The sequence below is a fragment of the Propithecus coquereli genome, unplaced genomic scaffold (genome assembly GCF_000956105.1).
Source record: "Propithecus coquereli isolate 6110/MARCELLA unplaced genomic scaffold, Pcoq_1.0 Scaffold57, whole genome shotgun sequence".
NCBI lineage: Eukaryota > Metazoa > Chordata > Mammalia > Primates > Indriidae > Propithecus > Propithecus coquereli.
The window spans coordinates 5,300,328-5,323,346 of NW_012151618.1; the positions used below are offsets into that span (position 1 = coordinate 5,300,328).

The following is a 23,019-nucleotide window of genomic DNA, read 5'->3' on the forward strand; positions in this document are numbered from 1 at the left end:
TTAGTTGTCCAGATAATTTCTTTCTATTTTTACTAGAGATGGGGTCTCATTCTTGCTCAGGCTGGTTTCGAACTCCTGAGCTCAAACAATCTGCCCACCTCGGCCTCCCAGAGAGCTAGGATTACAGGCGTGAGCCACCGCGCCCGGCCTGAACTTTAACTCTTGAGTGATTTTAATTTGGTGGGTGTCTATTGTGCTGTTCAGTGTATAATGCAGGTCTGAGTACTTCCTGTAGGGCAGGTCTGGTCTTTGAAAATTCCATCAGTGATTGCTTGTCTGGAAAAGTCTTTATTTCTCCCTCATAGAGGAAGCCTAGTTTTGCCAAGTAGCAAATTCTAGGTTGCCCATTATTCTGTTTTAGAAGATTGGAGATAGGTGCCAAGTCCCTTCTGGCTCGTAAAGTTTCAGTTGAGAAGTCTGCAGTTAGCCTGATAGGTTTTCCTTTGTAGGTTATCTGCTATTTTCATTTTACTGCTCAAAGGATTGCTTCTTTTGTGTTTACTTTGGCCAGCCTAATAACTATGTGACGTGGTGATTGCCTTTTCACATTGAGTCTCCCAGGAGTTCTGTGTGCTTCTTGTATCTGGATATCTAGATTTCTGGCCAGGCCAGGCATATTTTCCTCCAGTATTCCAATAAATAAATTTCCTAGCCCTTGTGTATTTTCTTCTCTCTCTGGGATGCCTGTGATTTTTATATTTGGTTTCTTTACATAATGCCACATTTCTCATATATTTTGTTGTTGTCTCTCACTTCTGTGTACTTTTTCTTCATCTGATTTGTTTAGCACATAGGCATTATCTTTAAGCTTTGAGATTCTTTCCTCTGCATGATCATTCTATTCTTAAGGCTTTCTACTGTGTTTCGTAGTTCCTTAAATCCTTCTTTCATTTCCAAAATTTGTTTGTTTTTTTCATAATATTTCAATTTCTTTAGAGAATTTTTCATTCATTTCCTGTATTCTTGTGGCTTCTTTGTGTTGGGTTTCTATTTTCTCTTCAATTCCATTGAGTTTTCTTACAATCCGTATTTGGAATTCTTCCTCTGTCATTTTAATCCCATCATGTAAATTGGTTTCCGTTGTTGAAGATCAAATGATTTCTTTTGGGGCGACTTTTCTCTCTCATCTTTCATGTTTCCTGTGTTCTTTCACTGATTCTTTCTCATCAGGCTACTATGTCGAGAACTGGGGTTGCTGGGACTGGTTTAAGGCCCTATCTCCACGTCCCCAAAGGGCCATTCCTTGACAGTGCTGGGAAGAGGTGCGCTGATCCTGTATTGCCTTAGAGGTGTTTTAGCAAGTTGGGTTACCTTTGACCTGTTGTCTTCACCTCTCGCCAATAGAAATTAGTTAGTTTGGTCCCCCAGCTTAAGCTCCCAGGTGGTGAATCACACTTGTGTGTATGACTCCGCTGCCCTCTAATAGTTTGAGATGGAAGGCACTGTGTTGAGCTATGGGGTTACCCTCTCTGTTGTCGATTGTAGTTTGCGTGGAGGAGCCAATTATCAAGGTAATCTGATGCCTCTGTGTTGGGCTCTGGTCCCCCGAATGGGGTATATGAATGCCCTGATCTTTGGGAAGTGTCTTGTCACTCCTGAGGGTTACTTGAACCCTGTTCCCCATTTAGGTGGGGTAAGGGCAACTGATGGCTGCAAGCCTGAGTGTGTATACTTCTATGGTTGCTTGCTCTGCTGCTAAGGGGAGCCACTAATATGTTATTCAGGGCTCTTTCGTCACACTTAGGAGGCTGCTTCTGATGGGGGGAGGTCAGCTGGTGCAATTGCTGAAGACTCTGGCCAGGATTTTCCTTCCCAGTCCACAAACCCCAAAGCTGGCAGCCACCCAGATGCAGAGAGCAAGCCCTAGAGTTATGTTCTCATCAGATGATCAAAGCCGGTCTGTTGGACCAAATCAATAGGCTGCCCCCTATTGCTTAGTACCAAGGCCCCACAAATTCATGTAAGTCGCACAGAGAAAGCAGCTTTTCTCAATTCTTCACGCCTCCAAAGGCGGAGCCTGCTGTGGCAGCAGGAAAGTCACTGGGCTGGGGGAGGGGTATTGCCCAAGACCTCCGCACACCCCAGTGTCTGGGGATCCCACCACTGATGGCCTCCCCCTGACAGAGCATCAGTGTTGGGGGGATGCACTCAAGCTTTGCCTACCGATGCCTGCCCAACTAGCCGAATCAATAGTTAAAAAGTAGTCCTACTTTTTAATACGAAATCCCACAGATTCATGCCAGTCACACAGAGAAAGCCGCTTTTTCCGTTTCTCCGCACCTCCAAGGGTGGAGCCCGCTGTGCCAGCACAACAGTCACGGGCTGGGGTAGGGGTGTTGCCCGAGACCACCATGAGTCCCAGCGTCTGGGAATCTTGCAGCTGGTGGCCTCCCCTCCCTGTAGCACCAGTGTTTGGGCGACACGCTCAAGCTGTGCCTACTGATTCCGGCCCGACTAGCCAAATTGACAGTTAGTGGACCATTTTGCAGTTCCAAAGTCCTGCAGATTTTCGCCAGCCGCACAGAGAAAGCGGCTATTCTTGCTTCTCCCCACTTCCAAGGGTGGAGCCTGCCACGCTGGCACGAAAGTCACCAGGCTCGGGGAGGGGTGCTGTCCAAAACCGCAGCACACCACAGCATCTCTGGGCTGTGGACCCCAAAAATGGCAGCTGTCCACCCACGGAGCCAGCACTGGGGGCGACTGCGGGGGTCGGCAGATGCCGGTTTGGCGGGCTGAGTGAAGCCGCCAACTGCCCCTGCATCTGTGTCCTGCTGTCTCACGTCTGTCCAGTAGAGGGTCCTCCTCTCTCTGTCCTGCCCTGAGCCAGCTGAATCTTCGGTGCTTTACAGGGGCAGAGCCTCCTTTTCAGTGTTCACCTCCTTTGTTCTGGTCCCACTGACCCCCAGAGGCGAGGTGCCTGTCTCCAAACTCCTTTGCGCAGTCCCAGGAAGTGTCCACTGAGACCGGTCCCTTCCTCGCTCAGTGCGGTCCTAGCACAGAGCACGGAGGAGTGCAAAATGTTTCTCGCTATTGTCTCTTCTCCACAGAACCTGCCATTCCGTGCCACAGCTTTGCACTGACTTCAGGCACTTCCCTACCTGAGTGGGTGTGGGGGTCAGTGGAGGAACCAGGTGTCCTCCTGTGGGTCAGATCATACTGCTCTGGCTGGCCAGGTGGGTGCAGCCGTCCTATGCTCTGTTCTCTATTGTTTATCTCACACTCTCCAGACTTTGTGATCGTTTCTCCCATTCACCTCTTTTTTTCCCTCAACGCTGCTTCTCCGGCATTGCTTCTCTGCAGATTCACAATGATGTTCTTGGAGGGGAGCAATCCACTAATGTGTAACCGTCTCAGTTCTTCACCTCCTACTCTGGGAGCAGAAAGCCAGGAGGTCACCACTAATCTGCCATTTTTTCTCCTCACTGTTAGTTTTTTGAGCATTGTTCTAATCTATGTATTTCAATTGGGAAATTTAGTCCATTTATATATTGGGAAGGACCTTTCTCTTGCCATTTTTTTCATTATTTTTTATACGTCTTATAGTTTTTCTCCTCTCATTTCCTCTTTTATTGCCTTTGTGTTTAGTTGATTTCCTGTAATGATACATTTTTTTTCCCTTCTCATTTCTTTTTGTGTACATTCTATAGATATTTTCTTTGTGGTTACCATGGAGATAACATAACACATTCTAAAGTTGTAGCAATCTTATTTTAAACTGATAGCAACTCCAATCGTGTATAAGGACTCCTTTATAGCTCCCCCCACTTTGTGTTATTGTTGTCACAAACTATATATTAAATTTTATATACCTTTTAACATGGATTTATAGTAATTTTTATACTTTTGTCCTTTAAATCAGCAGTTCCCAACCTTTTTGGCACCAGGGACCGTTTTCATGGAAGACAATTTTTCCACGGACCAGGTGGTGTGGGGGAGATTGTTTCAGGATGATTCAAGCACATTTATTGTGCATTTTATTTCTATTGTTATTACATTGTAATATATAATGAAATAATTATACAGTTCACCATTGGTTGGGGACCCCTGCTTTACTTCCTGTTAAAATTAAAAGTGGAGTTATGAACCTAAATTACAATAATACAGGCCTTTATATTTGCCATATATGTACATTTACTGGAGAACTTAGTATTTCCATATGGCTTTCAGTTATTGTCTAGTATCCTATTTCAACTAGGATTCCCTTTAGCATTTTCTAGGGCAGATACAGTGGTAATGAACTCCCTTGGCTTTTACCTGGGAATATCTTAACTTTTTCTTCATTTTTGAAGGACAGTTTTGCTGAATATATTTTTCTTACTTTTTTGTTTCTTTCAGCACTTTAAATATATCATCTTACTGCTCTGGCCTGCAAGGTTTCTGCTGAGAAATCCACTGATAGATAATCTTACAGATGCTGCCTTGCATGTGACAAGTCATTTTCTCTTGTTGCTACCGAGATTTTCTCTTTGTGTTTGACTTTTGATTATAATGCGTCTTGCTGTGGGTCTTTTGGTTTATCTTACTTGGAGTTCACGGAGCCTTTTCTATTTGTGTATCTATTTCTTTACTTAAATTTGGGAAGTTTTCAGCTATTATTTCTTCAGATAAGCCTCTTGCCCCATTCCTTCTTCTAAGATTACAGTGTTGTACATATTGGTTCACTTGATGGTATCCTATAAGTTCATTAGCCTCTATTCACTTTTCTTTTTGATCCTCTGACATGATTATTTCAGATGACCTGTCTGGAAGTTTGCTGATTCTTCTACTTATTTGAGTCTGCCGTTGAACACTTCAAGTGAATTTTTCATTCAGTTATTGTATTTTTCAGTTTCAGAATTTTTTTTAATAATTGCCTTGTTGGTATTCTCATTTTATTCATATATAATTTTCCTAATTTCATTTAGTTGTCTGTCAGTAGTCTTCTTCAGCTCATGGAGCATATTTAAGATAACTGTTTTAAAGTCTTTGTCAAATAAGTCAGGGGCCTTTGTTCCTTAGGGGTCAGTTTCTGGAGATTTGTTTTGGTCCTTTGAATGGTCCACGTTTCCTTGTTTCTTTGTATGTTTTGTGATGGTATGTCGAAAATGGGCATTTGAAATAACAGCCAGTTCTCCCAGTCTTGGGGCTATGCGCAGGGGAAGACCTTTACTAACCAGCATGGCGTAAGGGCTCAGGATCCTCTCAAACCTTTTCTGGGGATGTGTCTCCCCTGGGCCTATGCGTGTGCTTTAATCCCAGTTTTCTGTACCTATAGCTGCTTTTAAATGTCCTAATTTCTCTAAAAGTCTCACCCCTGCTTCTCAGGGCTTTAGATGCTGTATTATATTCCTCTACCCAATAATCTTGTCCCCTGGTTCCTGCAGTTCTACAGACTCCTTGCACCTCTCACATGCAGCAGTCTCCCAACCTGATATCCAAATGATTCCACTATTCCCATCAGTGCTGAGTCAAGTAAAACAGATACCAGTCTCTGAGGAAGGCCCCAGAAAAGCCAGAATGTTGGAAGCAAGTTCCACTCTTTTCTTTCCATTGCAAGGGAGGAGCTGGGAACTGTGTGGCCAGTGGCTTCCTCCTGACCATGCCATGCCAGCAAGGATGGATGTGGGGAAAGGGTAAGCAAAAACATCATGACATTTCCTACCATTTTCAGTGTGTTTCTTTTTTAGGTGTTCCCTTGGTTGCTTCTGCTGCCTACGTGGTTTCTAGAGTTCTCACAAGGCTACCCTGGTCTGTATATTGTATATGTGGTATTTTAGTGAGGGAGCAAGGGCCTGGAGCTTCCTAATACCTTATCATACCGACATTACTGCCTCTTTAAAAAAAGAATTCTATATTTGTGTCTACATAGATTCAGCTTGCTTTCTGGAATCATTTTCTTTTTGTATGAAAGACTTCCTTTAACATTTCAATATGGATCTCTCTGTACTTAATAACTTCTACTGACCTGTCTTAACATTTCTGGATTGTCCAAATTGCTGCAGAGCTTATCTAGGAAACTTTAACCAAGATTACAAACTTTGTCTCCCTTGTGAATGAATTCTCTGCTCAGCAATTTAGACCATAGCTATTCCCTTTCTCAGGTTCCTAGGAATCTCACTGTGTAAATGATACTTAAGTATCTGCCAAGGATTTGAGCAAAATATGTATGCATATTTCGAAGGCTCCCTTTTTCTAAGATATCCTACCTGGAAATTTGTGCCACCCTGGCAGCTCTGCTTTCTCACTCCTCAGCTCAATAAGACTACTACTTTTTGCTTAAGTTGTAGCCCCTGTGATCCCATAAAATAGAAAGTGCTCTCATGAGAAGCTATGCCTCTGTTCTTTCAAGGATCATATCGCTTTCAGTTTCTGCTTACTATTGATTATTTATTTATGCCTTCAAATATATTTTTAAAATTATGTCCAGAGTTTATATTTGTTACTGTCAGAGAATTGGCCCAATATAAGCTACTTTGCGATTACTGGAATTATAACAAACAATTTTTTAAATGAGGGAGACCTGAGTAATTTAGTAATGCAAAGGGATTTTTATCTACAAAAAATTTTAAATTTCCATTTTAAAACAGTACTTTTTATAATTCTTTCCATTAAGACTGCATATCAAAGAATATATGGAACTTTTCCTTTTATAGGATATAACAAATGAAGAACACAAAAAAATTGAAGTCTTAAAATCAGAAAACAAGAAGCTAGAAAAACAAAAAGGAGAATTAATGATAGGATTCAAGAAACAATTAAAATTAATTGATGTTTTAAAAAAGCAGAAGGTGAGTCTACCCTTTAAAAAATTAAATCATAGATATATTTAGTATTTTTACTTTAGGTATGTTTAATTTTTATTCTGACATCCTTAGACAAAACTTTATAAAATGCATCATATGAAACCTAACATATAATAAGATTTATACATAATGTGTTATCTAAGGCAGTAGATATTTTCTTCTAAGTGAATTAATGTGGAAAATGGGAATAGGAAACACATATGGGTACTTTCCGACTACAGAAAGCACTGTATACATGTATGACTATTATCTTAGAGTACTCTTTGCCTCATCAAACCTTAGAGTCAACATTGATATTGTTCCTTTCTCTAAACATGGGTATAACAGAACTTACATTTTGATAGCATATTATCCATACACATATTTCCTGTTATTTTGTATCCAAGTCTTAATACTAAATAAGACTATTGATTTTTTTTTTTTTAAACACAGATGCATATTGAAGCTGCCAAGATGCTATCTTTCACTGAAGAGGAATTTATGAAGGCACTTGAATGGGAAAATTCATAAATGATCTACTTCAATTAGTCTCTATGACTGTGTGATGGATATTCATTTTACTTAAGTTGAATGATTTTTACTCTTCATAATTAATGAAGACATTTGATTAGGAAATCAAAACTCTTCTGATATGTAATTATTAGAAAAAGGAGATATTTTGTAAAAGCAAAAAGAATTTGATGCTGGTATCTTTCTTACGACATACTAGCCCTTCTTTTGAGTTTTTACAACTACACTTAAATATTTTATGTTATGGAGAAATTCTATTTTTAAGTTTTTAATGTGACAATAATCAACATTTAGGTAATAAAGCACTTTGAAATTCCTCACTTTCTTATTTCCCTGGCCAAATCAAGGAAGTAAAGTTCCTAGACATAGAAGGTTTTGGCTAGAAGTCCGTATTAGTCAAGGTGAATGAACAGTAGGAGGGGTATGGAAAAAGTAGCCTCCTGGGTTTGGCCTATAACATATTTATATATATGGAATATTGTAATGTGGTATTACAGAATTCAGATTTTCAAATTATCAGTACAAAAATAAGCGACTAAAATTAATTTTGTAAATATTCATAACTCCTTACAAATTATGAAATTCAGTAATGTTTTAGACAATGGAATCCTGTCGCTGAACTATTAAAAGTTATGCTGACATCTAGTGGTAACATACAAAAGATCCAGATTTTACCCAATCTTGAGATATTACTTCTCTTCACAAATTTCACTCCTTTTCTGATATGCTTTCCTGAACTCTTCACCAAGCAGATCAATATCATCCTCTTTTTTAAATACTCCCTACAAGAAAAATATTTTGTTGGTTACTTTTGAATGCCAGAATATTTCACTAAATGCTTAAAGACTGACAAAGTTATCTCCAAGATAACAAAATCTATTGAATAGATTTATGAAAGTTTTAAATTAAAAATATTTTCCAAAAATTTCAACTTGATATATATATATATACTTAATATTCTTAGACTGACCCAATTTCCTAATTTATCAGCTTCAGTGTAGCAACTTGTTGTAGGAAGCTGGGCTCCTCTATTTTACTACAAGTAAAGTACTATTATAAGTACTACTGCATGGAGTGCCTGGATAGGAAGGAATTTATATTATACCATACCCTTATCTTAAAACAGCTCTGTAATATTATGAGGGAGGTAAGGGGTGAAGAGACTTCACACATGGAATTGGTTTTATCATGCCCTAGTTCTATGGCTAATCAGAAAACATTGAATTTTCCAGGAAAGAATCCAGGTTTGGAGTTCAGCCATTTAAGCAAGCCCTTTGGAATTCTTCACTGTTCTATTTGTTTTTATTTTCTCCTATAGTATACAGCAAAAGGCTCCTTAAAATAAAACATTTACTTATCTTGCAATCTAAAGGATTTAAAGGATAGTTTAGGTCATTTGGGGCCATTTAGGATCTAAAGGCTAAAGGTCATTTTTGAGTATCAGGTTTATTAAGTGCTCCTCCTGCCTCCACAATCATTTCCCCTACAAAAATATCAAATCCTAAAGAATCTCCTAGAATTTATAATCTATTTTATGAAATTTATCAATTACATATGTAGTTTATCATTAATACATCATTTTATATTCATTAATTTTGTTTAACCAATTAGACTATAAGGTCCTGTGGCTAGCCAATAATTAGTCATATATATCTTCTTCCTTAGCACCAGACTGAACACAAAATATGCACTCAAACCAAATTAATAAAATAATCAAATGGGGTGATTTCTATATTTGAAGGATGGTGCTTTTTTTCTGTATAAGTCCAGATGTCTATGTGGCCTATGCAACTCAATTATTTATAGTCTCATACACAAGAAAATTCTCTATCTTCTGGAATTTTAAAAATCAAGTTTACCTAGTATCTAATTATAGCCTCAAGCAAATCTGTCTCAGACTCAATTCAAGCATGTGCCTATGTTTATTCTTGTCTTTTGTATATCAAGTATTAATATTACAGCTGCTCTTGGGTAGTTTTAGACTTCCTACACTGAAAGAGGAGAAAAGAACCTCTAAAATATAAATTCAGGAAATCAAGTTCATACCTCTAATAATGTGTGAAGACCAACTCTCATTTTAGAGATTTTTAAATGGGCCCAGAGAGGATGAATCCCTGTCCAAGAGCCCACTGCTGCTTGATAACAGAGCAAGAAATGAGCAAAACCTAGGCCCTCTGAAATTCAAATACCATGCTTTTTTCACTATTAGATCACGAAGATTATGCCTTCAGATAAATCCCACTTACTTTAGGGAGATAGCCTAGTAATTTTGTAGCATGCTCTTTGAGAAGTTTTAGCCTTTCTTCTTCAATAATTGCATTAATACATCCTTGTCTTTTCTGCTGCAACTGCCATTCTTCCAATTCACGTTGCTAGAAGTATAAATGAAATTTGATTATCACAAAATATATTATCTTTTAAGAAGCTTTCAAGTAAAACTATTCATGCAATGAATTAGATGATAAAATTGGACTATTTATGACACAAGTTGAAAAGATACTAGATAGCATATATCTTTTATATATTACTGTATTTTATATGTATAATACACCTATATTTTTTACCATCATTATTCCTTTAAAATTACAAGAATAATAGTAATGACTGGGATTTTAGGGAGGAAAGTATATATTTTCAGGAAAATGTCTTCATTACCAAGGGAAAAAATATTCAAAGGAATGCCTAATAAGTTCAACAAACATTTATTGAATGCTTTCCATATACCAGATGCTGAAGAGTTGTTTACAGTGTAAGACAAAAAAATTATTATAGTAAATAAAACAGAATAGGGATATATATCTAAAGGATAAATATTTTCATATACATATATTTAAAGACTGTATGAAGCACAAGAGGAGCAGTAAGAGTTCTTGGAGCAAAAGTGTCATCATGGCAGCTTCCAGGAAGCAATCTATGTACATCCTTTATCCCTTCTTCACTTCTCTCTGCTGCTTGAAACATGGCTACAGATCCAACATAGACAATGAAGAGAGGGCTATACCCTATAGATGTCACAGTGAAAAGCTAGAAAGAGCCTGAGTTCCTGAAGACTATGGAACAGAGCCCTCCTTTCCTGCCCTGACCTACCTATCTGTAGACTTTTATGTAAGAGAACAGTAAACTATCTATTACACCACTGTTAAGTTGAGACTATGTAAGTACAGCCAAACCTAATCCTAATTGATCCATTCCTTATACAGGAGAGATGCCAAGAAAGCTTTGTAATGTCACACTTGTTAGATTTTTGTTCAACGATGTAGAGTCTCTAATTGGGGCATAATACGGGATTTCCCTTCTTAAGATCTGGTAGGCCACATTAAATGTTTGTTTATCCTAAAAATTTATAGTAAAATAGAGTAAATTGTTAAACCTATTTATCCATTTAGGACAAATTCTGAACAGCTCTGGTGGTAAGAAACTATCTCCTAGAGAGTTTCAGATTTTGCCTGACCATATGATTTTTTTAAGAGGTAGGTAGAATAATATGAGTTCCATTACCACGAAGATCTATCCTTGCTTTGGGGCTAGAACAAAAGTGTTGCCCAATCTTACACTTAAACCTAAGCCCACAGCTTCACATTGGCAATGTTTATAAATTTTAAAAAATTAAGACATAAGTTATTTGTATAAGTATCTGTGCATTAGGTGGCTTTATCTGATTTCCATTTATAGTTGTCTTGATAACTTTTCTAGGAACTTTCTCCCATCCAAGTACTAACCAGGACCAACCCCGCTTAGCTTCTAGGGGCTTTCTTATTAGCTCTGTAAGCCATGAGATAGTCAGTCACTGGTTCTACCTTTCTATAGGCAAGAAGTATTCAAACCTGGTTAATATCAAGCCTTTTAATTTTGTGCTTCCTTGATTACTGTGCTCTGTGTGATATGGTTGATCACCTTCATTGATTTAACAAAGTATTTACCACATGCCAGGCAAAGTGCTAAGTGCTTTATAGAGAAGTATCTCCCTTACAGGCTAGAGTTAGATCGTGATTGGTTTATATCAAAGCTAAGGAATTAAGATTTTATCCTGTAGGAGTCCACTGAGATTTAGGTAGGAAGGGGACATAATGAGTTTTTTTAAACCCTAGTAACTGGTGCAGATGGACTACAGTCATAAGAACATTTAGAAGACAAATTTGGTAGGGTATAGGAATGCTACTGAATGTCTGAACTAAGTTATGAAGAAGAGAAGCTGAATTTAAGAGTTCTTGCTAAAGTGGAATAAATAGGATTTGGTGGCTGACTAAAAATCATTAAATAAGAGGGAGGAAAAATCCAGGAATGATTCCAAGGTGATGGGATTGGGTGACTGAATATATTGTCTTTAACCAAGATTCAGGCTACCAGAATTAAAAAGCTTTGTCTGGTTATGTTCACCTTTGGAAAGCTAAATCCTAAGGCACTCACAAGCTTTCTAACTATGTCCTTTAGGCATCTGGAAATATGGCAATACAATTATGGCATTAGTTGGATAAGAATAGAGGACCCAAGTACCCCAACATTTTATGGAGCTGATCTCTCTTGGTTTTCTGTGACTATACCACCCAGATTCTCTTACCTTTTTGACCATTTCTTGGTCCTGTTGGGTTTTTTCCTCCTCCTTCTACATCCTAAATGAAAACGTTCTCCAAGACTCAGTCAATGGCCCTCAGGTTGTTTCTCATTATAACATATTCTTTGAAGGAATCATCTTAGCTTGAATCTTTGTGCTACTTTATTTCAGATATGCATTTCTAAGAAAACTTAACCTACGCTTCATTCTTCAGTTCAGCTGCCTTCAGGATATTTTCAACTTGCATTTCTATTTCAAACTCACCATGCCTAAAACCAAAGTTCTTTTATCTTTTTGCTCCAGCTTGAAATATAACAGCACCTGTATTCTTTTAGTTTCTCAAATTTGAAACCTTGCATTATTTTGACTCCCTCCACTCAACTCTATATGGTTTAAAAAAGTCACACAAGTCTCATCTATTTTTCCTTTAAAAATATTTATATTCTTCTCTTTCTCTCTTCTCCTACTGCTGTTTATAGCCTATTCCAGTTCATCACCTCACTCGTGATTAGTATTTTTTCCTCTTGTTCAAGACCACATGTTCAATACCATCTTAATCAATTTCCTACTATATCACGTCTAAACTCCTCTGCCAAACATTCCAGTTTTCCTATGTAGTATGATTCCACATGCTACCAATTTAGAATAGCGCCCCCCCTTCTCCTTTTATTCTCTCTTATGTATTTCCAGGTAAACCCACATAGTTCTGCTATAAATGTATTGCACAATTAGTAAGTTGCATACTACCAAATTCTATAAATGTTTACACTGTACATTTAAAAAAATGTATTCTTAGTATATCATGGAGTTTTATGTATAATCCAGTCTTTTGGGTACCTATAATCCTATTTTCCGCACCAATCAGAAGCTACCAGAATGAGCTTTTGTTTTGGTTTCCTCACCAACACACAGCAGAATGTCTAGCAGGTCAGCATCTGTTGATTACAAGAATATCCTGAGAATTCTTTTTGTCTACCCATGGAGGAAAAGACTGGCATAATGATATTAATTAATTTATTAACCCCAGCTCTGCCACTATTTACTGTGAAACCTTGGGCAACACAATCTCTCTATGCCTCAGTTTTCGCATCCTTAAGATGGGAATAGCAATAGTACCTAACTCAAAAGTTTGAAAGTTAAAAGTTATTGCTTTGCTTATAATGAGATCAGAATAGTGAATGACATATATAAATGATCAATAAACATTAGTTATCATTACTACCACTTCTATTACTTAAAAGTATTTACCATATGCCTAAATTGTACTCTTCATATTTAGAGCTCTTTTCTTTTTAAAGCATTTACCTATTACCTCACTTAGTTCTTAAACCACAAAAATCTAGTAAGACAGATTATGGATGAAATATAAGTAGATAAATCAACGTGTCCAAAGTCACAAGCCTCATTCCCACTCCAACTCTTTTTTTTTTTTTTTTTTGTGAGACAGAGTCTCACTCTGTTGCCTGGGCTAGAGTGCCGTGGCGTCAGCCTAGCTCACAGCAACCTCAAACTCCTGGGCTCAAGCAATCCTGCCTCAGCCTCCTGAGTAGCTGGGACTACAGGCATATGCCACCATGCCCGGCTAATTTTTTCTATATATTTTTAGTTGTCCAGCTAATTTCTATTTTTTTAGTAGAGACGCGGTCTTGCTGTTGCTCAGGCTGGTCTCGAACTCTTGAGGTCAGACGATCCTCCTACCTCAGCCTCCCAGAATGCTAGGATTACAGGCGTGAGCCACCATGCCTGGCCCCACTCCAACTCTTAAATCCACATTTCCAGCTAGAAATCTTCCCCAGGGCCTCAAAATAAATGTGGACAAAATGGAATTATTTATTCCCTCAAAACCTATTATTTCTTCCTATATACTCTTTCTTTAGGACATCATCCACTCACTTAGTAAAGATGGAAATTATAGTATTATTTATTAGTAGTAGCCTTAAGTCTCTGGCCTCTTCAGATCTTATTGGTCACCAATCCCCATCTATTCTATATCCTTAACATCTCTCAGATCTCTTCTCCATTTGTGTGGGTTTCACCACATATCACTGGGATTATTGTAATAACTTCCTTACTGGTCTCCCTACCTCCAATCTTACTCCTCTCATATCTACCCTCAATGCTGTTACTTGAGTCATCTTTCAAAATGCAGATCTTAACATGTAGCTTTCCTAATTCTTCAGTGGCTTCCCTTGGAAAAATCCCACTTTCTCAGAATACCATCAGGGCATTCGTGATCTGTCTCTCCTCTCTGCCATATCAAACATCCATACTTGTATGACTGTTATCACATGCATGACATATATTTACAATTACTTTTTATATTTTCTTAATCAAGACCATAAATTCATAGATGACATGGATTTAGCTGTATTTACCTTTATGTTCTAAATACCAACCAGTGTGTAGCATATAGAAAGCATCAATAAATATTCTCTAGATGTATTAACAAATGATTGGCCAGAAAATCTGTATCTCATGATTAATAAATTGCTATCTAACATTGTCTGGCATGTAAAAGATTTTCAGTAACTGTTTAGTGGGTGATACTCGATAAGCCAGATGCTGTTTAATGACAAAAAAAAAAAAAATCCAAAAAAAACACTTTTTTCTTACTTTGTCTGCAAGAAACTGGTTGCGACGCTCCTCAATAAGTTTTTCCACAGCCTTCCTGTGTTCCAGCTGCTTCATTCTTTGTTTCTGAGCATTCATTAATTCTATTCGATCATCCTCAGCAAGTTTAGCTAGCATGGTTTTTCTAAAGATCTCCTCTTCCTCTTTTGCAGCCTGTAGCACTAATTCCTTCAGGGCCATTTGTTCTTCAAAATCTTGCTTCATCGCTTTTTGCTTTCTCAATTTCTCTTCTGCTTCTTCCTAAACACCAATACAGCTAAGAGTTAAGTCAGTAAACCATTTCCTTACATCGGATTTATAAAGAAAGGGTGGGGTAGTTTGGTTAACCATAGCATTACAACACGAGATCATGCACGCTGAAAAATTAAGGCTTTACGTGATAACACTTTGCCCCATCCTTTTAAAACTAGCTGGATAAAGGACATATTGCCTTTGGATTGTCTTCTATTAGTCATTTAAAAATTTTAATTTGTATATATTTGCCATCTTATTTCTGTAGTCAGAATTAACATATAACTACTTTAAAAAACACCTGATATAAGAACTTTTTGCACACCTGAGTTTTTTAATCCAAAGTATGTGAAATTTGTACCAACTATAAAATATTCAAGAATTTTGCCTCAGACAGCTTTCCAAACCACTAAGTATTTTTCAATTTCCAATTTCCTCCCTTTATGAAATCAGAGCTGCATTTAGCCATCTCTAGTCTTCTAATATTCCTTCCATTCTCTAAAATTCTCTAAAATTTAATATTCTAGCAATGACAATCAGAACTTTTTCAGGGAAATTGAAATTTTCTTGGTACAATTAAAGTCCTTTCCTATAAGATTTTATTTTCTAAGCATTTTATCATGAAAAATTTCAAACATACCAAAAATATAATTTTACAGTGATCTTCATATACTTAATACCTAGATTCTACCAATAACATTTTACTCTTCTTGTTTCATCAACTATATTCAATTAGGACTAATGAAAATTTTAAATCCTCTAATCTAACCAAACTTGCTACGATAGTTTAGATGTTTCTCCCCTCCAAACCTCATGTTGAAATTTGATCCCAATGTTGGAGGTGGGGCCTAATAGGAAGTGTTTGGGTCATGAGGACAGATCCCTCATGAATGGCTTGGTGCTGTCCTCACAGTAATGAGTGAGTTCTCACTCTGTTAGTTCCTGTGAGAACTGGTTGTTAAAAAGAGGCTGCCACTTCTCTTCTGTTACTTCCTCTCTTGCCATGTGATCTCTGTATAAGCCAGCTGCTCTCCAACTTCCGTCATGAGCAGAAGCAGTATGAGGCCCTCACCAGATGCAGATGCCAAAACCATGCTTCTTGCACAGCCTGTAGAACCATGAACCAAATAAACCTCTCTTCTTTATAAATCACCCAGCTGCAGGTATTATGTATTCTTTTATAGCAACACAAATGGACTAAGACATCTGACTAGAACTCAGCCTCCTGAGTAGCCAGGACTATAGATGCACACCACCACGCCTGACTAACTTGTCCAATTCTAACAAAAGCGCCAGGCAGGCTGATATCCTCAAGGCATCCAAAATATTGCCTTAACACCTCTATTGGTCAGGGTTCTTACAGATAACAGAGACTATAAGGGATTTACTACAGGCCATTAGGTGGCATATAGAAGTTGAAGGAGAGCCAGGGAACCAAGATGCTATCTCACTGCTCAAACCCCATGGTGATAACTCTACCAAAGCTACCCCAAATGATCTGATCTTTCTATGTAAAGGACCTATCTCATTTTGCTCGATTCCATCTTCACACATTGAAGGTGGGTAAACATCTGTTGGAGATAACCAAGGTTGTATGAAGAACCCTAGCTAAAAGAAGAGAAACATAGTTTTAACTTTATAGTCTCTATAATATAGTAAGACAATGTTTTTAAAAGGTGGGAGTAGGAGTGGGTAAGTGAGCCAATTTGCAGCATCAGCTATATCAACTTTGTTCATTATATTCTATATTGCATATTTAACTGATTCTTCATTACCCTAAATTGAATCCCCTTTTAAATCCTACCTCCTCCATAAAGTCTTCTCCCAATCACTCATCTCTTTCTGACCTCTTAATTAAATAGCATTAATTTCTCCATCACTTAATTTTATTTCATGTGTACATGCCTTATCTCCTCACTGAAAATAAATTCCCAGAGATCTTGTTTTTCTTTGGGAAGCTGAGCACATAGTGCTTCTATAATACATATTTTGTGTTTATTTGCCATGTACTGTTGGCCCTCTGTGTCTGTGAATTCTGCATCTGCAGATTCAACAAACTGTGGACCAAAGATATTTTTTAAAAATAAAAAATACATATATAATAAAAAATAATACAATAAAAAAATACAGTATAACAACTATTTACATGGCATTTACATTGTATTAGGTATTATAAATAATCTAGAGATGACTTAAAGTATATGAGAGGATGTGCATAGGTTATATGGAAATACTACATCATTGTATATGAAGGACTTGAACATCCGTAGTTTTGGTATCCACAGGGGTCCTGGAACAAATCCCCCACAGACACCAAGGGACAACTGTATGATAAAGAAGTCAAAAGGCTCACTGAAGGCAAAGATACTGTCTCATTTAGTTTTAATTACTCCAGAGCTTATCATAATACTTTGCACACAGAAATTTAAAAAACTATACTTTGACCTCTTTCATAGCTTGTACAAAAAATTAACTAAAAATGAATCACAGATTTAAATGTATAAGAAAAACTTCTAGGAGAAAAAAAAGGAGAAATTCTTCAGCATCTATTCAAAGAATTCCTAGAGCTGACACCAAAAGCATGATCCACAAAAGGAAAAACTGACAAACTGAACCTCAAAGAAATTGAAAACATTTGCTCTAAGAAAGACCATGTTTGTTTTTTTTGGGGGGGGGGGAGGGGATTGAACTTTGGAGATATCCCAACTTGGCTTTTATTCCCAGACCTACCACTTGAGCAAGTTTCTTTAACTTTCCAGTCTTCAGTAAGAAAGACCATGTTAAGAGGATGAAAAGACAAAGCTATAGACAAGGAGAAAATATTTGCAAACCACCCACCTGACAAAGGACTAGTATCTGGAATATACAAAGAACTCTTAAAACTCAAAAATAAAAGAACTAACAACCAAATTAGGAAATTAGCAAAGAACATGAAATATTTAAATATTTCACCAAAGACGATATTATAATGAAGAGGATGGCAAATAAGCACACAAAAAGATGTTTATCATCAGCAGCCATCAGGAAAACGCAAGATAAAACTACAATGTGATATCACTACACAGCTATTAAAAATGGCTAATATAAAAAATTGTGGCAACACCAAACGCTGGTGAAAATACAGAGAAACTGCGTTATTCATACATTCCCGATGGGAATGGCATGGCACAGCCATTCTGGAAAACAGTTTGGCAGTTTGCTACAAAGCTAACATGCAATTACCACAAAATCCAGCTAATGTACTCTTAAGCATTTATCCCAGAGAAATGAAAACTTATGTTTATATAAAAACCCATACCATGAATGAATGTTTACAGCGGATTTACTCGTAAGAGCCAAAAATTGGAAACATTCCAAATGTCCTTTAATAGGTGAATGGTCAAATAAACCGGTACATACATACCAATGGACTCTATTCAGCAATAAAAAGGAACAAAGTACTGATACAAGCAACTTGGATGCATTTCCAGGGAATTATGCTGAGTAAAACGAGTCAATTCCAAAAGGTTACACATTATCTGACACCATTTAAATAACACTCTTGAGGCATTTTATTTTTAACTGAGATACAATGAAAGGTTCATTCATGTTTTAGTGTGACCACGATGTCATTCTTTTAATGGTTGAATAACTCTATTACATGGATATAGTATATTTTGTTTATCTATTCTTCAACTGACAGACATTTGGGTTATTTCCACCTTTTGGCTCTTATGAATGCTGCTGCATAAATATTGATGTACAAGTTTTTGCACAGATATAAGATCAATTTTTAACCATTCTTCTTTTCTAATATACACATTTAAAGATACAAACTTTCTTTAAAGCACTATTTAAGCACCATATATTTTGGAATGCTGGTTTTTTAAAATTATCATTTGAAATATTTTTCTAATATCCATTATGATTTCTTCCTTTGTTCATTACTTATTTAGAAGTAGATTGTATAGTTAAAATATATTTAAGAATTTTGCAGGTATATTTTCATAACTGATTTCTAATTTAATTCCACTGCAGTCATAAAACATCTTTGGTATAATTTAAAACCTTGTAAATTTATTGAGACTTACTTTATGTCCTAGATGATCAATCTTGGTGAATATTCCACGTGTACTTGAATGGAATTTGTATTCTGCTGTTGTTGGGTGGAGTATTCTCATTGATGTTGTTGTTCAACACTATATCCTGTGGTTCTGACTACTTAATCTATATTGTTAAGGAGAATGGAGTGCTGAAATCTTCAACTCTGATTGTGGATTTGTCTATTTCTCCTTGGAGTATTCTCATTGATGTTGTTGTTCAACACTATATCCTGTGGTTCTGACTACTTAATCTATATTGTTAATGAGAATGGAGTGCTGAAATCTTGAACTCTGATTGTGGATTTGTCTATTTCTCCTTTCAGTTTTGCTTCATGTATTGTGAAACTTTGTTATTTAGGTTCATACACCTTTAGGACTACTGCATCCTATAGATGATTTACCCTATTATCATCACAAATTCCTCATCCTGAAGTTGACTTTGTCTCATATTAACATAGCCACTCCAACTTGTTTTTGATTAGTGTCTGCATGGTATATATCTTTCTCTACCCTTTTGCTTTTGAACTATCTATGTGTTCATATTTAAATTGTATTTATTATAGACAACATAATTGTATCATTGCTTGTTATGATGCAGTTTGTGAATTGCTTCCAGGTCTAACTTTTTATCCAGCTTGAAAATTCTGTTTAACCACATAAATGGTATAAACACTGTTTATATAATTACTATTTAATGTAATTATCAGTATGGTTGGATTTAAATCTATCTACTGCTTTGTCTCAAAATTATATTCTTCTCTATGTTAATCATTCTTTCACCTTCTGAAACTTACTTTTATTTTCCTTCTATACATTTCGGCTTGTTCTTCCTGGTATAATTCTTGTCGTACTTGTTCCAAATCTTCATGTTGCCGCAGCATTTCTTCCAATTTCTGAGTCAGCTATTAAATTTTTAAAAAACACAGATATTAATATGACTCAAATTCCATAACCAATATTTCAGAATTTCAACAATGTTAGAGAAGTGGTTATTTTAATACCGCGTTCTGAAGCTGCAGCCTTTTTTCCTCACTTTCTTGAACTTTGGCCATCCGATCTTCTTCTCTTTGCTGCTGCAAGTTGGCAAACTCTATGATTTTTCTGTTTTCTTCTTCCATCTCCTCACGTTTCTTTTTTCTCCAGAGAGCCTGCTCTTTCTGAAACTCTTCTATATACCTTCGAGTTGTATGCATTTTTTCTAACTTTTGTTGTCTTTCCCTAAAAAGCAGTAGCAGGTATAGTTTTATAGTAACAGAAATAACATCAAAAAATAAAAAAGTAACTCCTTTTTGTTAATAATAATGTAGGGAAAAACACCTTTCCTATTTAAAGTTTCTTCATTCACTCGTACAACAAACATTTTGAATGCCTATGTGCCACTACATATAATGCCAAGTATGAATTTTCTCTGGGTAAAATACTACTATGCCTCTCCTTAACTTCTTAATGAAGTTTTATGCATCTTATTGAAATGCTACAGAAAGGCTACAATCTGTTAACATAAGCCTTGTAGCACTCTACATTTAAGCTGTCTACCAGGGAAATTAATCAGAAAACATTTCCTCTGACCTATGATATGAGCATATTTAAGACAAACAAAGGTTTATATCCTTCAATCAATAAGCATTTATTAATTGTCAGATAATACATTATCATGCTAACAAAGATGAAGACGTGGTCTCAATTTATGTGATCATAGCTAACATTTATTGAGCATTTGCTATGTATTAGGCACAGTTCCAGGTGTTTTACCTTCTCACAACTGTAGATGAAAAATCTAAAGTAAATGTTTAGGCATGTAAGAAAGTTGGGATAAACTTACAGTTGATCTTCTTCATAGATTTTCCTAACAATTTCATCAATCATGAGTTTCTCTTTCAGCAACTGCTCATAAGCTTCCTGCTTTTTTTTTTCTTGTTCTTCAAGTTGTTTCTCCAAGTCAAGATAATACTGTGCTTTTACTTTGTTTCGTTTGTCTTCTGCAGCGTTCTCTTCCTTTATTACTCTTTCATGTTCTTCCATCATAGTTCTGGCTATTTCGGCATCACGTTTCTGTTATTAAAACAAAATTCATCTTTCCATGTTCATATCTGAGCATAATATGATAGAATATTCTAAACTGATATAACTGAATATTTTAAAGCCTGTTACATAAAATAGGTATTTCACTGGTTTAGGTAAAAAGCAAAAGTCAGTCATTGTTACATGAAGAGTTTGAATGATGGGTCAGACCCTAAAGAAGCATTCCTATTCCTTTAAGGAACTCTCTCTCAGGCATATCTGATAAGGATTATTAATAAATCCACACTTGAAAACTGGTAAATAAAACTATAAGTACTTTATTAATAACTTAATTTTAACTGCCAAAGAAGTAGTCATCTTTTTCTTATTTATTTGTAAGTTGATCCAGGCAATTTTCACAGTTTTTAGCTTCATTGTTCATTAGCTGCTATTTAGAGTAAAGATGGTACTATCTCCTTCTTAGAGGTCTGCTATTAAATGGCTCTGAGCAACTCTTAAGTTTCTCCTAGCCTAAATTTTCTTTCCTGCCATTGGCCCTTGAAGTTTCCCTTTTTTCATTTATTAAAGGCCCTTTGTAATTGCTTTAACTTAAAAAAGAGTCATATGTTACATTGCCTGTTTTCTGCAGTTTTTAATTCCCTCACTCAAGACCAGTCTCACTGAGTTAGATACAATCTTTCTTTTCTTTTGACCATTTTCAAAGCATTTAACAAAATAAATTTTAAATATATTGGGGTAATTTTTAAAATTATCCTTTTACTTTTATGATCACATCCTAAATGACAGAACGGTTAGCAGCATCAAATGTAAAGAAGAAACATATTAAAATATGAAGGCTAAATGTCATTCCTGACGTAAATGATGCCTTTAACGTATACCCTGCTAACGTGACTTGACCAAAATTTTTCTCTGCTTATCTTTTCTTTGCACATGTACTAGGTTCTTTATAAAAATTATGAGATAACAAAAATATTTATATGTAGATTACCACACACTCACAGAAATACAATGTTCTCATTTTACAGATAAGAAAACTAAAGCTTAGAGAGATGCAAGCAAAACTAGCTTCTATTAATACATATCCTGACACCTCATAGGTCCTAGGAATATTTGGCTTTAATTCTGTGGACCAATTTTTATTTAGAAAATAATAGCAATTCTTTTAGGAGTCAGATTAAAACATCTACAACTGCCTTGCATAACCTCAATCATCAGGATAATTAAAACTGCAAATCGGCCGGGCACGGTGGCTCACGCCTGTAATCCTAGCTCTCTGGGAGGCCGAGGCGGGCGGATTGTTTGAGCTCAGGAGTTCGAAACCAGCCTGAGCAAGAGCGAGACCCCGTTTCTACTAAAATTAGAAAGAAATTAATTGGACAACTAAATATATAGAAAAAATTAGCCGGGCATGGTGGCGCATGCCTGTAGTCCCAGCTACTAAGGAGGCTGAAGCAGAAGGATCACTTGAGCCCAGGAGTTTGAGGTTGCTGTGAGCTAGGCTGATGCCACGGCACTCACTCTAGCCAGGGCAACAGAGTGAGACTCTGTCTCAAAAAAAAAAAAAAACTGCAAACCACTGGACAAATAGGACATTGTTTGGCGTTTACTTTATCTTTAAAGGATGGAACTATATGGCTTAAGAAATAAAGTCTCTCCACCTTCTCCTGCCACTTGCCACACCTAAGGTTATCACTGCTAACAGCATGCTGCATAACCCTTCAGATATTTTCTATACTAACACAAATGTACACAAACATGACACACACACAAATGTGTCATTTATAGCCAGCATCTCTTCTTAATTGATGCCCATACTGCATTGCACTGGTTAAGTATTTTGAGATCATCCTTATAATTGTATGAGTGTGTGAACATATGTTTATGTTGATATATACAATACTTACATGTGTGTGTATATATTTATATACACACACATTCATACATAATTGGCCTTTCTTTTTGATAATGAGAACACAAGTGATAATGTGTACCCTTCTTTTAACTGTTAATAAGCACTATTTTATATTTATACTGTATAACACTACTGGTGAGTATGTCTGAGACTCCTTTGCCCAAGAGTAACTCTTGCCCTGAACTTGGTAGCACGTCAGGAGTTAGAAAAGGGGAAAAAAGAGAGAACCATAAGAAAAAGAGAAGGCTTTTATAAAATGGGGAAGTTTTCCTCCATAAAGTTATAAAATAGCCTGCT

The 23,019-nt window shown here is 36.5% G+C and overlaps 2 protein-coding genes across 2 annotated transcripts in view; one reads left to right on the forward strand and one right to left on the reverse strand.

The window, feature by feature from the left end:
• The window catches only part of TEX9 (testis expressed 9), a 77,458-nt gene extending 55,415 nt beyond the window's left edge, over positions 1–22,043 (forward strand). The window contains exons 11-13 of the mRNA XM_012658036.1: positions 6,633–6,767; positions 7,215–7,321; positions 21,836–22,043. Of these exons, the coding sequence (XP_012513490.1) occupies positions 6,633–6,767; positions 7,215–7,292 (213 nt within the window). The 3' untranslated portion in view covers positions 7,293–7,321; positions 21,836–22,043. The remainder of the gene's footprint in view (positions 1–6,632; positions 6,768–7,214; positions 7,322–21,835) is intronic.
• MNS1 (meiosis-specific nuclear structural 1) overlaps positions 7,772–23,019 on the reverse strand; it is a 34,441-nt gene continuing 19,193 nt past the window's right edge. The window contains exons 5-10 of the mRNA XM_012658034.1: positions 20,611–20,840; positions 19,790–20,006; positions 19,583–19,690; positions 14,458–14,715; positions 9,539–9,664; positions 7,772–8,074 (exon numbers count right to left, since the gene is read on the reverse strand). Of these exons, the coding sequence (XP_012513488.1) occupies positions 7,982–8,074; positions 9,539–9,664; positions 14,458–14,715; positions 19,583–19,690; positions 19,790–20,006; positions 20,611–20,840 (1,032 nt within the window). The 3' untranslated portion in view covers positions 7,772–7,981. The remainder of the gene's footprint in view (positions 8,075–9,538; positions 9,665–14,457; positions 14,716–19,582; positions 19,691–19,789; positions 20,007–20,610; positions 20,841–23,019) is intronic.